Raw genomic sequence first — 16,694 nt, 5'->3', positions numbered from 1 at the left:
GCTCACAAAAATCCATTTTGGTGGGAAGAAACCCAACATCTGCACTATCTGTGGGCGTGGATGGCCTTAGCACTAATCTGTCTTTTTAAAGAGCAGTGGTTTTGATGTGTGCACTGATATTTCAATCATTGGAGCCCTTTGGCTATGCCTCCCCACTTTGGCACACATTCATTATTACCTTTCCCATTGGTGCCACTTTAGCAGAGCAAGGTTTAAATATAAATTTCTAGAATCATGCTAAAATGCTTTCTCATGCACATATCTATATAAAATATGAAAATATTCATGCAGTAGTGCTTAAACAATAAATTTCTTGGATGTAAACATTTAAAAAATTGATTAAAACATAAACATGTAGCTAAAATGGCATGCTTTAGGTATATTGTTGCTTTGTCACCTATATGGCTGGGTTATGCCCACCAGTATAGAATATAGCATGATGTACCCTTTCAAAAAAGTGCTATTTCTACTGAAGAGTGTAAAGACAGTTGCAATTCTGCATGTAGCTTATACTGGAAACGCAATAGATGGGTAATACTAATAGAAGCCTGCAGTCACAAAGCACCCTCCCTGTCAGTAAGCCTCCCGTCTGTCCTGCCTGTCCAAGCTCATTATCCAGATCACAGTTGATTCAGAATGGAGTTTCTACTCCTTCCTGTAGGCTTGCAAAGTGAAAATGTACAGCAGCCTTCCCCCAAACTTGTGCCCTCCAGATGAGTTGGACTGCAACTCCCATCATTCCCACCCAGATGGGACTTGCAGTCCAACACATCTGGAGGGCACCAGGTTGGGAAAGCCTGATGTGCAGTAAATGTGAATTGGGTTTATGTCTTTCTTTTTTTCGAGTTTACATCTTTGAGGGATCAAATAATTTAAATACTTTTGTTTAAGAGAGAACCAGAATGGGGTGTAGTGGCTAGGGTTTTAGACTAGGATTGTGAAGACCTGGTTTCAAATTTCCACCCAGTCAGAAAGCTGATTGTGTGACTTTGAGCCAGTCACTATCTCTCAGCCTAACTTATTTTATTTTGTATTTATAACATTTATATACTGTTCCACTTCTATACAGATTCCAGAGCAGGAAACAACTTACTCACTACGAGGTGGGAGGGTAAAATGCATGTGGGGTGGGGGTGAAAGAACCATGTGGCTGAGCCTGAGCTCCTCAGAGGAAAGATGGGGCAATAAAAAATTTACTCTTGAGATGACAACCTCATGTCACCATCTCTAATGTGTTGTTACCCTGGTTCCCGAATAGCAATGGAGGGTAGTATCCAATGTTAGTCCTACTGAGAGTAGACTCCTTGAAATGAATGAGACAGAGGTTAGTCATGACTATCTTAACTTCCATTCATTTCAAGGAGTCTGCTCTAAGTAGGACCAACTTTGGATACTATCCTGAGATGCCACCGGCGCCCTAAGAAGCGAGGGAATAGATTTCGTTGGGGGGCGAGGTGTTGGATATATTTCTATACCGTCCAACAGCCAAAACTCTCTTTGACAGGAAAGGAGCGTCAGACTAATAAAAGCGCATCGTTATCTTTTCCGGCTTGAAACCGCCCTTCACAGCCACACTGAGCATGAAGCTGACGGGGGGCAGGGGTGGGAGATGCCTTCTTTCCTGGCCCCGCCCCTCTGTCCGGGCAGGAAGGAGTCTGCAGTAACTGGAAGGCGTCGCTAGGTGTCAGATATGCGCCTCCGCAAAAAGGGACTAAAAAGGCGTGGAGGCCAAGGCGGGCTCGTGTCAGCCCCATCCGTCGCTGGTTTGTGATTGGCGAAGTCGTCTGCCTATCAGGACGGCGGGAGGGGGCCGCCGCCGCCGCCGCTCCTGCCTGGGCCGGGCCGGGCCGGGGTCGTGAAGGGAGTTTCTGGAGCGACCGTGTGGGGCTGGGGTCGCCTCTTCCCCACCCCCGCTCTCCAGCGTGCGTAGCCCCGTTGTCTCTTTCTCTACCCGCCCGCCGTCCCCTGCAGGCTCCCCTCATGGAGACCGCCGCCGCCCCGGCTCCCCCTGGCCCCGCGGCGGGCCCCTTCCCCCCACTCTTCCCCCCGGGGCTGCACGGCATCTATGGCGAGTGCCGGAGGCTGTATCCGGAGCAGCCCAACCCCTTGCAGGTCACCGCCATCCTCAAGTACTGGTGAGTGGAGCGCGGGGGAGAAGGAGCGTAGGAAGACTTCGGAGCTTCTGGTTCTGGGAGGTGGGTTTCTAGAGAGAGGCCTTTGGAGGGGGGTCCCTGCAAGGGTTTGGGGCCTGCGTGAGTGTCTGTAGGGGGGCATTGGTTGTGTTAATGAGGGGCAAGGCGAGGAGCTTGGCGAGGAAGGGTTGAGGTCTCTAGGCTCCTTGAGTGTGGGGGTGTCTAAGGTCGGTCTGGGCTTGGTAGGGTGGCTGTGGTTGTTTGTGTCCGTTGTGGGGAGGCTCAGTTGCAACGCTGGAGGAAGGGTTTGGTGTTCATGTGTGTTCGTGGTATTTGAGGTGGGGGGGGTTAGATAGAAGGGGGAGAGCTGATGGGTCTGTGCACTGGAGAAGGGTAGCGTAGTAGTACTGGGTGGTAGGGGTGGCATCGTTTCGAGTGTAGTGGTGTACCACCTTGGCAGAGAACTATCCACAGCATATGTGGATTTGGGTTGGAACATAGCTTTTAGAGGCTGGCTGCGATCTTGGAGAGCTTGATGAACTGGTGTATATTGTACTCAGGTGAGGGTTGATCTAGTATGTGTGATGAATGGCAGGAAAGTTGGGTTTGCTAGGAAGCAGGCAGAACTATACTGGGACTAGTTGTTATGGTGAGGCTTGGCAGGTGAAGTGTATTGAGAAAGCAATCATTTGTAAACTTTGACATAAGTAGTCTCCTTAAGAGTATAAGAGATTATTGAAAGTCTCTCTTGCATTATCATTAAACAGGTAGAGGGCTTATTTCTTTATTTGTTACATTTATATCCTGCCTTCTGTGGAGCCCAAGGTAGCATACATGATCCTCCATTTTATCCTCAGCAACCTTGTGAGGATAAAATGCTGAGAGCCAGTGACTGTCCCAACATCACCCAGTGAACTTAATGGCTGAGTGGGGACATGAACCCAGGTCTCTCAATCCCTGTCCAACACTAACAAAAACACTGGTTTTCAGTGAAGATCTCTAGGTAAAGATCTCTACTTTTATTAAGACTAGAACTAATAAAGTACTCTAAATACTGAACACTTGCAGATTCCAAGTTTTTCATAAGTGGGTGCATATGCTTTGAGGTGGCTCAGTACAGCATATACTGTATTGGGCTCAAGCCATTGTAATAGCTTTGTGGTATGCTTATGCCATACTCTTGTAGAAGTGTTCTGTTACTTCCCCTCTGTGTCTCTTTCTTCCTATGCTCTTTTAGTTTTCTTTTTTCTTATCTGTCTTTGTCTTTGTTTTTCTCTATTTAGTCTTACGTGCCTTTGTAGCCTATTCTCACACACACGCTGTCGGTGGTGTTCAGACAGGTAAGGATTTCTCACCTATGCACTGACTACATGTTTGGCAACTGTTTGCACATGGGCACAAAGTCTGTACAGTCTACATGACTTGTTTCATCTGTGCAGGTATGTAACATTTGCGTATGTGTTCAACATGTGCATATGTGTTCAGCACGTACATGTTGTTTCTTTTTGGCCTGAATCCGCCTGCCCATTTTCCAGTTTACCACACCAGTGCCCTAGCTCATCTCCTATACACATTTCCTATTCCTTACTTGGCTTGCCTTACTGCCTAGTTTGCTCTTGCAGCTTATTGGTGATCTCTGATCTTGCACACAGCTATGCTTTCAAGCCGGATAGGTTGTTCTGCTGGTACTTATACTTTCTTGATGAGAAGCAAGCAGTGTCTTGCTGGGACACTGGTGGTGAGATGAGTGAGCTGGGGGTTTGGTGTGTAAAATCAGTACAAAGAGAAAAACTGTTCAGTATCAGCATGTTCAGTATCAGAGTGTGTTGGAGGCTATGTCATGTTGACTGCAAAGAGGATGTTTTCCATGTACAGGTGGCTATTGAGTTCAGGTAGCTGTTGAGTCTCTGGACTGCATGAAGTATGTGTGTATGTATGTATTAGAATACAGCAGGAATATACATTTGTAAGGCAAGCTAGACATGTCCTGCAGCAAAGGTAGGCAGATGTGTGGAAGGACCAAAAGTAGCCAAAAAACAAAAGTGATAGAAGACCACACAGCAGCAGTTTATTTTGTGACACATGCCCAGCATTTTGGGGATAACCTCCTTCTTCAGGGGCTCCTTATAATACATTACATACATACATACAGAAGATATACAGCACAAAAAATGCCACAGACTTATTTATTTTATTTAAAATACTTCTTAGCCACCTTTCAGGGCAGAAGCCCTCCCAAGGGGGCTTATAGCAATAAAATAGCTAAAAACAGTTAAAATACTAAAAGTGATAAAAACAATAAAAACAACAATAAAAGCCAACAATAAAACCAGCAACGATGTTAACAGCAGTAACAGCAAAAATAGCAGTCATATCAAGAGAAACCCAAGGTAAAATAATGTTTTCAAGGCCTTCTTTGTTGTTGTTGTTCAGTCGTTCAGTCGTGTCCGACTTTTCGTGACCCCATGGACCATAGCATGCCAGGCCTTCCTGTCCTGTGCTCTCTCCCGGAGTGTGCTCAAGTCCATATTCATTGCATCGGTGATGCTATCTAGCCATCTCATCCTCTGCCGCCCCCCTCTCCTTTTGCCTTCAATCTTTCCCAGCATCAGGGTCTTTTCCAGGGAGTTTTCACATTAGGTGGCCAAAATATTTGAGCTTCAGCTTCAGTATCTGTCCTTCCAATGAGTAGTCAGAGTTGATTTCCTTTAGGATAGATTGATTTGACCTCCTTGCAGTCCAGGGAACTTGTAAGAGTCTTCTCCAGCACCACAGTTCGAAAGCATCAATTCTTTGGCGCTCAGCCTTCCTTATAGTCCAGCTCTCACAGCCATACGTTGCTACTAGGAAAACCATAGCTTTGATTAGACGGACCTTTGTCGGCAAGGTGATGTCTCTCCTTCATACTACGCTGTCTAGGTTTGCCATAGCTTTCCTCCCAAGGAGCAAGTGTCTTTTAATTTCATGGCTACAGTCACCGTCTGCGGTGACCTTGGAGCCCAAGAAAATAAAATCTGTCACTGCTTCCATTTCTTCCCCTTCTATATGCCAGGAAGTGATGGGGCCAAATGTCATGATTTTAGTTTTTTTAATGCTGAGTTTCAAACCAGCTTTTGCACTCTCCTCTTTCACCCTCAACAAGAGGCTCTTGAGATCCTCTTCGCTTTCTGCCATTAGGGTGGTATCGTCTGCGTATCTGAGGTTATTGATAATTCTCCCGGCAATCTTAATTCCGACCTTTGATTCATCCAACCTGGCATTTCTCATGATGTACTCTGCATATAAATTAAATAAGCAGGGCGACAATATACAGCCTTGTCGTACTCCTTTTCCAATTTGGAACCAATTGGTTGTTCCATGTCCGGTTCTTACAGTTGCTTCTTGACCCTCATACAGGTTTCTGAGGAGACAGGTAAGGTGGTCTGGTACTCCCATCCCTTTAAGAATTTGCCACAGTTTGTTGTGATCCACACAATCAAAGGCTTTAGCGTAGTCAATGAAGCAGAAATAGATGTTTTTCTGGAATTATCTTGCTTTCTCCATGATCCAGCGAATGTTGGCGATTTGATCTCTAGTTCCTCTGCCTCTTCGAAACCCAGCTTGTACTTCTGGTAGTTCTCAGTTCACATACTGCTGGAGCCTAGCTTGTAGGATTTTGAGCATCACCTTGCTGGCATGTGAAATGAGCGCAATTGTGCGGTAGTTTGAACACTCTTTGGCATTGCCCTTCTTTGGAATTGGAATGTAAACTGACCTTTTCCAGTCTTGTGGCCACTGTTGAGTGTTCCAAATTTGTTCGTATATTGAGTGCAGCACTTTAACAGCACCATCTTTTAGGATTTTAAATAGCTCAGCTGGAATACTGTCACTTGCGCTAGCTTTGTTGTTAGTAATGCTTCCTAAGGCCCACTTGACTTCACTCTCTAGGATGTCCGGCTCAAGTTCAGTGACCACACTATCATGGCTATCAGGGACATGAAGATCTTTCCTGTATAGTTCTTCTGTGTATTCTTTCCACCTCTTCTTAATCTCATCTGCTTCTCTTAGGTCCCTGCCTTCTTTGTCCTTTATCCTGCCAGTCTTTGCACAAAACGTTCCCTTGAGATCTCTGATTTTCTTGAAGAGATCTCTAGTCTTTCCCATTCTATTGTTTTCCTCGATTTCTTTGCATTGTTCATTTAAGAAGGCCTTCTTGTCTCTCCTTGCTATTCTCTGGAACTCTGCATTCAGTTGGGTATATCTTCCCCTTTCTCCCTTGCTTTTCGCTTCCCTTCTTTCCTCAGTTACTTGTAAAGCCTCATCAGACAGCCACTTGGCTTTCTTGCATTTCTTTTTCTTTGGGATGGATTGAGTTGCTGCCTCCTGAACAATGTTACGGACCTCTGTCCATAGTTCCTCAGGCACTCTGTCTATCAGGTCTAATCTCTTAAATCTATTCCTCACCTCCACTGTATATTCATAAGGGATATGATTTAGGTCATACCTGAATGGTTTAGTGGTTTTCCCTACGTTCTTCAATTTAAGCCGAAATTTTACGATAAGAAGCTCATGATCTGAGCCACGGTCAGCTCCAGGTCTTGTTTTTACTGACTGTATAGCGCTTCTCCATCTTTGGCTTCAAAGGACATAATCAATCTGAGTTCGATATTGACCATCTGGTGATGTCCATGTGTAGAGTCGCCTCTTGTGCTGTTGGAAAAGAGTGTTTGCTATGATCAGCATGTTCTCTTGGCAAAACTCTATTAGCCTTTGTCCTGCTTCATTTTGTACACCAAGGCCATGCTTGCCTGTTATCCTGGTTATTTCTTGACTTCCTACTTTAGCATTCCAGTCCCCTATGATGAAGAGGACATCTTTTTTTGGTGTTAGTTCTAGAAGGTGTTGTAGGTCTTCATAGAACCGATCAACCTCAGCTTCTTCGGCCTCAGTGGTTGGGGCATAGACTTGAATTACTGTGATGTTGAATGGTTTGCCTTGGATTCGTACTGAGATCATTCTATCGTTTTTGAGATTGTACCCCAGTACTGCCTTTCCCACCCTTTTATTGACTATGAGTGCTACTCCATTTCTTCTGAGGGATTCTTGCCCACAGTAGTAGATATGATGGTCACCTGAATTAAATTCGCCCATGCTTGTCCATTTTAGTTCGCTGATTCCCAAGATGTCGATGTTCAACCTTGCCATCTCTTGTTTGACCACCTCCAGCTTACCTTGATTCATTGATCATTCCAGGTTCCTAAACAATATTGTTCTTTAAAGCATCGGACTTTCTTTTCACCACCAGACACATCCACAGCTGAGTGTCCTTTCGGCTTTGGCCCAGCCGCTTCACTCTTTCTGGAAATTCCCTCTGCTCTTCCCCAGTAGTATATTGGACACCTTCCGACCTGAGGGGCTCATCTTCCAGCGTCATATCTTTCAGCCTTGTGATACGTTCCATGGGGTTTTCTTGGCAAGAATACTGGAGTGGGTTGCCATTTCCTTCTGCAGCGGACCACATTTTGTCAGAACTCTCCACCATGACCTGTCCGTCTTGGGTGGCCCTGCACGGCATAGCTTATGGCTTCACTGAGTTACGCAAGCCCCTTCGCCACAACAAGGCAGTGATCCATGAAGGGGCAAGGCCTTCTTAAGAGTCTGCAATAATGGAGCATGGTGGACCAGCAAAGGCAGCTTGTTTCAAAGGCATGGGGTCACTGCAGAGAAGGCCCTTCTCATTTGCCCACCTGACTACTCTCACAGGTGGGCAAATGAAAAGGGCCTCTCTTTCTGATCTTAAAGTACAGGCAGGCTGACATGGGTGAAGGCGGTCCTCCAAGTAACTTGGTCCCAAACCGTTTAAGGCTTTAAAGGTTGAAACCAGCACTTAGAATAGGGCGTGGAAATGCACTGGTAACCAGTGCAGCTGGCGCAGTATAGGCGTTATGTGGTCAAATCGCCTTGCCCCCATCAATACTCGGGTGGCTGCATTCTGCACAAGCTGGAGTTTCTAAACTATCTTCAAAGGCAGCCCCACATATAGTGCATTACAGTAGTCCAGCCTGGATGTGACTAGTGTGTGGATAGCTGAGGCAAGGTCCGTCCTCTCCAGATAGGGCTGTAGTTGGTGTACCAGCCTAAGCTGGTAAAAAGTACTCCTGGAAATTGCAGCCACCTGGGCTTCCACAGTTAGCTCAGAGTCAAGGAGGACTCCCAGACTGCACACTTGGTCTTTTAGGGGGAGTGCAACCCCATCTAAGACCAGCTGTAAACTTCCATCCGAAGTAGTTAGTTTCCCAGCCCAGAGTACCTCTGTCTTGTCTGGATTAAGTTTCAGCGTGTTCACCCTCATCCATCCTAAAACAGCTTCCAGACACTGGTTCAAGAGTTCTACAGCCTCCCTGGGATGTGCAGATGGAAATGAGAGGTAGAGTTGAGTAATCATCCTCATACTGATGACATTTCAGCCCAAACCTGATGACTTCCCCCAGCGGTTTCATGTAGATGTTAAAAAGCATGGGGGACATGATAGAACCTTGTAACACCCCACAGGCTAATGGCCATGGGATGGAACCGAAGTCCCCCAGCACCACCTTCTGAGACCACTCCTCCAGAAAGGACTGGAACCACTTTAAAACTGAGCCTCCCAAGCCCAGTGCAGATAAACGATCCAGAAGGATACCACAGTCAATGGTATCAAAAGCTGCTGAGAGGTCCAGAAGAACCAACAGGGTTGCACTCCCCCTCTCCATTCCCTGGTATAAGTCATCAGCCAGGGTGACTAAGGCTGTTTCCGTCCTGTGACCAGGCCTGAAACCTGATTGGAATGGATCTAAATAATCAATTTCATCCAAAATGGCTATGATCAACTATATGCATGCACAAGTACACTACACGCGTTAAGCACAAGAAAATGCCCAAATAAAACTTTTGCATGAATATATTTATAAACAATTTAAAATGTATAATGCATAGAAAAGAAACTAAACACAACCACCCACTAAAACTTTCCTGCACTAAACAAAATCTCCTGGTCACGGCACATTCACAAGACACTGAACCACCATGTATATATGAATCTGATTTTAACAACGCAGTTGCAGACATTTCCTTCTAGGGCTCATCCCCCCAAATTAAAACCCAAAGTGCTCTACTACACACCTCAGGGATCTTAATTTTTATAGGAAAGGAGAAAATCCACATCTTAATCACAATAAGAGAAGAAATTGTATCTCATTCAGTCCTCCTGGGAACGAACTCCCAAGCTCCAGAATCTATTTGATTGCTTTTCTTAGCCGTGTTTGCTCATCTTCCTGATCTGGAGCCTTTGAGGAAAATTATTTCTGAAATGTTGGGCAAATAGTACAACATAAACTTGTACTACGTAATACAAGATTACTCGCGTAACCTTGTATCACTTTGTTTTTTTTCAGAAGGTTTGGACTGTATTACCCATAAGCCCCAGCCAACATGGCCAGTGGTCAGGAATTATGGGAGGTGTGTTCCAAAACATCTGGAGGGCACCAATTTGCTTATCCCTGCTCTACAGTGTGCTTTGGAGGGATGCAAGGAGACTTTGCCTCTCCTAGCAATGGCTTTTTTTCTGTAGGGAGACAGGCTTTACAAATGGACAGTTGTGAGAATAGAGGGAAGTGATGAGGAGTTGGTTAGGAAAGAGTTCTTTAGCCTTTGGGATGAAACCTTGTTAAGAGTGTCTATGAATACTGGGGGTGTGGGTAATAAGGGTGTTGAATTCTGGCTTATAAAGTGCCCGTCATAGGCACATAAGAGACCATATTCCAGGATTTTTGGTGGTGTTGCTGAAGAATCTGATACAGATAAAGGAAAGTGTCCTGAGCTACAATGATAGGTTATGTGCATACGCCCCCTGGCTGGGCTGTCTGTACAAGACTTTAATTGTTGTGGTAAATTTTCTTCGTTGAAGTTTTGGGAGAGCTGTGAAGCCATGGGATGGGATGGGATGGGATGTGTTAGCCTTGTGTGAAATTTGGGACAAAAAAATTAACATGGGGTAAATTTTTAAAGCTTTGTTTACTAAATACAGGTTTACTAAACGCATAAACATGCTAAATTAGATCTCTCTAGGGCAGGGGTGGGCAACTTGTGGCCCTCCAGATGTTTTGGCCTATAGCTCCAATCAGCTCTAGCCGACATAGCCAGTGCTGAGGGATGATGGGAGTCATAGTTGCCCAGCCCTGCTCTGGGGCACTAGAACATTTTCCACTGCAGACTGAAAATTTTCCAGGAAAATTTTCCAATACAAAATTTTCTGGAAAACCAACATCACTGGGAATAAAAGGCTGATTTGGGAGTGGAGCATGCCATTTGCTTTCTTGCAAAGAGTTGTGAGGGGAAGTGCTGCTGCTGTTTTACGTTTTGTTTGCCAGGCTCTTGGGCCCAAGGCTTCTGGCTAGTAGTCTGGTGTCACAGAAAGAAGACCTCCTTCAGTGACTACTCACCAAGGCAGACGAAGGCAAAAGATCTGAGAGCTTTATATTAGCAGTAGTATCCGATTGACCCTCTAATATGGCTGAACTTCCCAGGCAAGGAGGATTATGGCTTGTGATGTGAATGTCCCAGCTGAAATTGCCTGTCCTTTTCTTTGGCTAGTAGTCCCAGTGACAAAGGGGGCCAGTGTCTGATTCACAGAGCTCCCCGTTTGAGCCTGGTACTACCTACTAGGCATTATTTTTAAAAGATGCCCTTGGGGGAATATTGTGCAGGTTATTTTTAAAAGATGTCCTTGGGGGAATGTGCAGTTAGGTTTCTTTTATAATAGGCAGGACCTCGTGATTTTCAAATAGAAGTGAAGTCTTCAAGCCCATAAGGACAGGAAACCTGGTTAGACAATAGTCAGCATCAACCTACTTAGTATTGTATGCTTTACTAACTTTTCACTAAGATTACCTTGCAATTTATGTTTAGGGTTATCAGAATAATGAGAATTTGGGCTATGTTCTCTTTAGCTACATTCTATGAAACTGGCTAATTCAATAATTCCGGTTTGAAATTGGTTTGTAAAAGATCCTAGACTATGGGCAGAAGGTGGCACATATTTGAACATATAAATAATAAAATAGATTGTCATTTCAGCTTAGCCATGGATGAATTTTAAACTGTGAGCTGGTTTGTACGTAAGGTTGGTATTCAGCAGCCAATTGTGGGTTAATTAACTCAAGATTGGTGGGAATGTGTGCCGCACATGAGCTGCATCCAGTTTGAAGCAACACCCTACGAATGCCCCATTTTTAGTTCATTAGCGTGACATCTGAACCTGGACACTTTGGGTTATTTGTGGGTTAAACAGACCATTGTTAACCTAAGAACAAACCATGGAATTAACTTTGGGTTGTTTAATAACCCAAATAAATAACCCAAAGTGGCCAGGTTTGGACATCAAGGTAACAATCTACGAATGGGGCGTTTGTAGGTTTTTGCCGCAAACTGGAAGCACCTCGTGCATAGCCTCACATTCAATTTGCTGCTGAATGCACATGCTACATGCAAACAGCCCCTGTAACTTTCATCCCTTTTTATGGATTTTTGTATTTTTCCACTTACATGAGAAATTGATAACCCAAAATTATTGAGGCAGTCTAAGGTTCACCTAAACATAGGTAAGTAGTATTAGCTTAAATTATTCTATAAGGAATGCTTTATTTCTATTCTTTTTGCAAATGTTCTAGGAATTAAAGTATGCGGTACTGTATTTTCCCTCTGGATGTCATGTGGGGAAAACAAGAGTTCTTGGTTTTGCTATTTACAGTATAAGTTTCTGGACATACTTAACCTGGGAAGGGAAATAATGGTCCTTATTCTTTGACATTCACATAAAAAGTATAGAAGTTAAGAAAATATTTCTTTTTTTAAAAGAAGGCTCCTTTAAAGTACTCCTACTCCTTCCACAATTTAGTTTCCCTCTGTTGGATAATATCAGAGTTAACGGCATGAATGTGACCTCAGCCAATTTTGGGACAATTGGTACAGATGTTGACCTTCCCAAAAAATTAAATGCAAACTAGAGCATGCAATAACCTTTTGTTGGTGAAAGTCTGGAAACTTCTGCTTGGAGTAGAGTCATGAACAGATCAAAATGCTCCTATTTCAGCAGAAGTAAGAAGCGTTGCCTTAGCTACTTCTGCATAGAGTGGTATTTTATCTTGCTTTGGATTTTGTAAGGTTACCTAAGCTGCTTCTCCATTTGCAATAAGAAATACCACTAGGGGGTAGTTTGCATCAAGCTTGCCAGCAAAAGTTGTGAGACTGGCATCTGGTGGCCCAACTATTACTGTTCAGAATTTACTTAGGGATGTTGATCTCCTTTAACCTCCTAATGATACATCTCTCTGGATATTTGCACAGATTCTCTTTATACCTGAAAAGCTCCCAGTGCTTTCTGCAAAGTCGTCTCTTCCACTTCCTCCTTATAACAACTGTTTTCTTTGCCTATGTAAAAATAGAAAATGCTTTGGCAGCTGGTGTACAGGGCCTAGTAATGCATATGCTGCTATTATCCCATTGTTTGATGTATTCCTCTATCTGCCCTCTCTTCCTGTTGGAACAAAGCCTGTGCTTGGATTTGGGATGGAAAACTGTAGCTTTTTGTAACTGCAAGTACTTGCCTTGGGGTTGCTTTGTATGTCTTCTCCTTCCCCACCTTACACCTTTTAAAGAAAGAAGTTTGGAAAAGGAAGACTGCCAGATGTATGCATCTTACTAGAGTCACTCTATATGTTGGGAAGTTTCTATATACATAAAGCACTTTTGATGTGTGCATGGTTTCTGGGAAGCCATGATTTATTGCTCTTTCTCATCTTGTCTATGGTGAACAAAAACCCTTATGCGTGCAATCATTAGCCAGCACTGTCTAGATCATGGGTGGAGAACCTGTGGTTGTCCAGGTGTTGGTTTAAAACTCACATGATCACTAACCATGTGCCATGCTGGCTGGGGCTGATGGGAGTTGGCGGCCAACAATATCTGGAGGGCCAGATCATAGATTCCCAACCCCTGATCTAGCTGAATGTAGAAGGAATGTTGTTGTTGTTGTTGTTGTTCAGTCGTTAAGTCATGTCCGACTCTTCGTGACCCCATGGACCATAGCACGCCAGGCCTTCCTGTCCTGCGCTGTCTCCCGGAGTGTGCTCAAGTTCATATTCATTGCATCTGTGATGCTATCTAGCCATTTCATCCTCTGCCGTCCCCTTCTCCTTTTGCCTTCAATCTTTCCCAGGATCAGGGTCTTTTCCAGGGAGTTTTCTCTTCGCATTAGGAGGCCAAAATATTTGAGCTTCAGCTTCATTATCTGTCCTTCCAATGAGCAGTCAGGGTTGATTTCCTTTAGGATGGACTGATTTGACCTTCTTGCAGTCCAGGGAACTCGTAAGAGTCTTCTCCCGCACCACAGTTAGAAAGCATCAATTCTTCGGCGCTCAGCCTTCCTTATAGTCCAGCTCTCACAGCCATACGTTACTACTGGGAAAACCATAGTTTTTATTAGATGGACCTTGGTCGGCAAGGTGATGTCTCTGCTTCTGACTATGCTGTCTAGGTTTGCCATAGCTTTCCTCCCAAGGAGCAAGCGTCTTTTAATTTCATGGCTACAGTCACCATCTGTGGTGATCTTGGAGCCCAAGAAAGTAAAATCTGTCACTGCTTCCATTTCTTCCCCTTCTATATGCCAGGAATAACAAGCTATTAAACTAGTATCAGAAATTAAAATAGCAGCAAGTAAGTACCAGTTTGGAATACAAAAGTCTTCAAAGCCCATTTAAAAGATATCATCGTAGGGGTCATACGCTGCAGTCTGACTGCATCTGGAGGGCTACATGTTCCCTGCGCCTGGTATGGGGCTTTAAAGGTAACAACTAGCACTTTAAATTGGGTCCCGAAAGATTTGGCGAACATTCTTTTTCTTGTAGGTTTAAACAAATAATCTTAAGAAATCGGGTGTGTTAGGAAAAAACAGGGATTCGAATGACTTTTCAGAGCATAAATAGTAGGGTTGCAGTGTTTAATTGGTTACATTATATTATTCGAATCAATTAGGATGCAACCCTATTGAGTTGAGACTTACTAGATGGAAGCCTCTGATCTCGGAAGCCTCCAGAGGCTTCTGAGTATCCTATGCCCTGCCAGGCTTCTGCCAGCAGGACAGGAGGAGTTATGAATTATTATTTATTTCATTTTTATACTGCCCCATAGCTGAAGCTGTCTGGGCAGGTTACAACAATTCATAAAAGATACAGCAACAATATTACAAAAATACAGTATGATAAAAACAGTCTAAAAATTTTAACACAAAAAACTTAAACAATTCAAGCAGCTAAAGAACAATTTTGGTAAACAATTTCCCTGTAATAGTTCTGTTCAAGATAGCAGACAGAGATGCCCCATCATATGCCTGGGAGTAGAGGGCAGTGTTAACCTGGTGCCGAAAAGATGACATTGTCGGTGCCAGGCAGTCCTCCGTGTGGAGCTCACAGTTGTGGGTCCACCACTGATAAGGCCCTCTCTGTTGTTGCCACCTTCTGAGTCTCCCTTGGAGGTGGCACTCGGAGAAAGGTCCCAGATGTTGATCATAGCGTCTGGGTATGTTCAGGTTGGGACAATCATTCCGTCCGGTATTGTGGTCATGATCCGTGTAAGGCTTTATAGGTTAAAACCAGCACCTTGAATCAACCTTGGAAACATATAGGCAGCCAATGCAAGCGAGGAAGAATTGATCTTATATGCTCAGACCTTCTGGTGCCGGTTATTAACCTGGTTGCCACATTTTGCACAAGCTGCAGTTTCTGAACAGTCTCCAAGAGCAGCCCTATGTGGAGTGCATTGCAGTAATCTAATTTAGAGATTACCAGAGCATAGATTACTGAAGCCAGGTTATCCCTGGAGAGGGGCATAGCTGGGCCACCAGCCAAAGCTCATAGAAGGCACTCTGTGCCAATGAGGCCACCTGAGCCTCAAGTGATAGAGATGGCTCCAGGAAAAGCCACGAACCTGCTCCTTCAAGGAGAGTGCAACCCCATCCAGAACAGGTTGAACCCTCTATCTGGTCAGAAGAACCAACCACTAACAGCATCTGGATTGAGCTTCAGTTTATTAGCCCTCATCCAGTCTATTGTCGCAGCCAGGCACTGATCTAGCACATCCACAGCCTCACCTGGTGAAGATGAAAAGGAGAAATAGAGCTGCGATCATCAGCATCCTGATGAAAGGGCACTCCAAAACTACAGATGATCCCACTCAGCAGTTTCATGTTAAATAGCATGACCCCTGAGGAACCCTATATTGGAGAATCCACGGGGCTGAGCAATATTCCCCAAGCACCACCTTCTGGAGCTGGCTATCCAAGTAGGAGTGGAACCACTGCAGTGCAGTACCCCAACTCCCAGCTCAGACAATCGCCCCAGAAGGATATCATGGTCAGTGGTATCAAAAGCCGCTGAGATCAAGAAGTATCAACAGGGTAACACTCTGTGATCCGTTCCGCCCCCCGGAATCCTCCGGAGCGTCTCTGCTCTGCGAGGATTCTGCAGAGCTGCCTGGCTTGAGGACCGCTTACCTGGACGGCTGGAGCCATTCTCCTCCGCGCTGATCGCCTTTAAACAACAAAAATGGTGATCAGCAGGATGTGCCCATAGACTTATACGCAAATAGAGCCCTGAATCTTGTGTATAAGTCTTTGTGTCCATTTTTTAAAAAAAGGCGATCGGCTCGGAGGAGAATGGCTCTGGCTGAGCAAGCAGCCGAGTACTGTCCTGTGCGGAATCCTCGCGGAGCGGAGGTAAGTGGGGCCAATCCGCCGCAGATTCTGGAGGCTGGATTCCAAAGAATCTGGTCTCATTTGAACTTGTGGCGGATTTCGCTAACATCCCTAATCTGGGCTTCTCCTCTCCCCCCTCCACCAACTGGAATGCCTCCTTTTGACTTCTACGAGGTCCTCTGAGGCTGGTTCTTTTTGCAGCAGCAGGAAGGAGTGGGACCAGATTGTGTAGTCCCCCTTCTGGTCAGAACAGTGTCTATTGCTTTGGGAGGGGAAATCTGTTAAATCCTCTGGTCCCTGGTATGCTCTCCAGGGACCATAGAATTGCTCTGCCCGTTGATTTAAAAACTGATTCTGTTTAAAAAATAAATCTGTTGCCCAATTCTTTTTAATACAGATATTTGTAAACTGCAGATGGCAAGCACCATCTTATGAGGCATTTCCTCTTTTCTTTATTATAGCAAGAAATTTAAGATTGTCCCTGCTGTGACATGTGTGCATTGTCTTAAGAAAAAGAAAAATTAAGTTTCTTAATACTTAAGAAAAATAAGTATGTTCATGCTTTGTAACAATTGATTTTACCTATATGCAAATGTATGCAAACTTGATTGATTGAAATTCATACAATTAATTGACTAAGATTTCATTAAGCAGGAGACAGGTGTAATATTTTGTGGATCTGAATATTCTGCAGCTTTTTCTTGGTAGCAGAAAGATTTGGGAGAAAACTAGTGTCCATTTCTGAACTTTTTTGTGAACATTAGTTGGGTGCTTAAGACAAATGAGGTATTATTGAA

The 16,694-nt window shown here is 44.4% G+C and overlaps 1 protein-coding gene across 6 annotated transcripts in view; it reads left to right on the top strand.

Moving 5' to 3' along the window:
- The first annotated feature begins 1,644 nt into the window (after positions 1 to 1,644).
- The window catches only part of SUFU (SUFU negative regulator of hedgehog signaling), a 124,912-nt gene continuing 109,862 nt past the window's right edge, over positions 1,645 to 16,694 (top strand). For 3 of the 6 annotated variants that reach the window (XM_084846458.1, XM_084846457.1, XM_084846456.1), the window contains exon 1: positions 1,800 to 2,135. In XM_084846458.1, coding sequence (XP_084702584.1) covers positions 1,981 to 2,135 — 155 coding nt within the window. In that variant the 5' untranslated portion in view covers positions 1,800 to 1,980. Of the gene's footprint in view, positions 2,196 to 16,694 lie in introns of all 6 variants that reach the window. The other 3 variants (XM_084846460.1, XR_014789508.1, XM_084846459.1) reach the window with 3 other exon arrangements.

Source organism: Heloderma suspectum, chromosome 3 (genome assembly GCF_057233095.1).
Source record: "Heloderma suspectum isolate Gila_16-S chromosome 3, 16-S_ref, whole genome shotgun sequence".
Taxonomy (NCBI): Eukaryota; Metazoa; Chordata; class Lepidosauria; order Squamata; family Helodermatidae; genus Heloderma; species Heloderma suspectum.
Note: the sequence above shows the minus strand (reverse complement) of the source record. Positions and strands in the feature narration are given on the sequence as shown.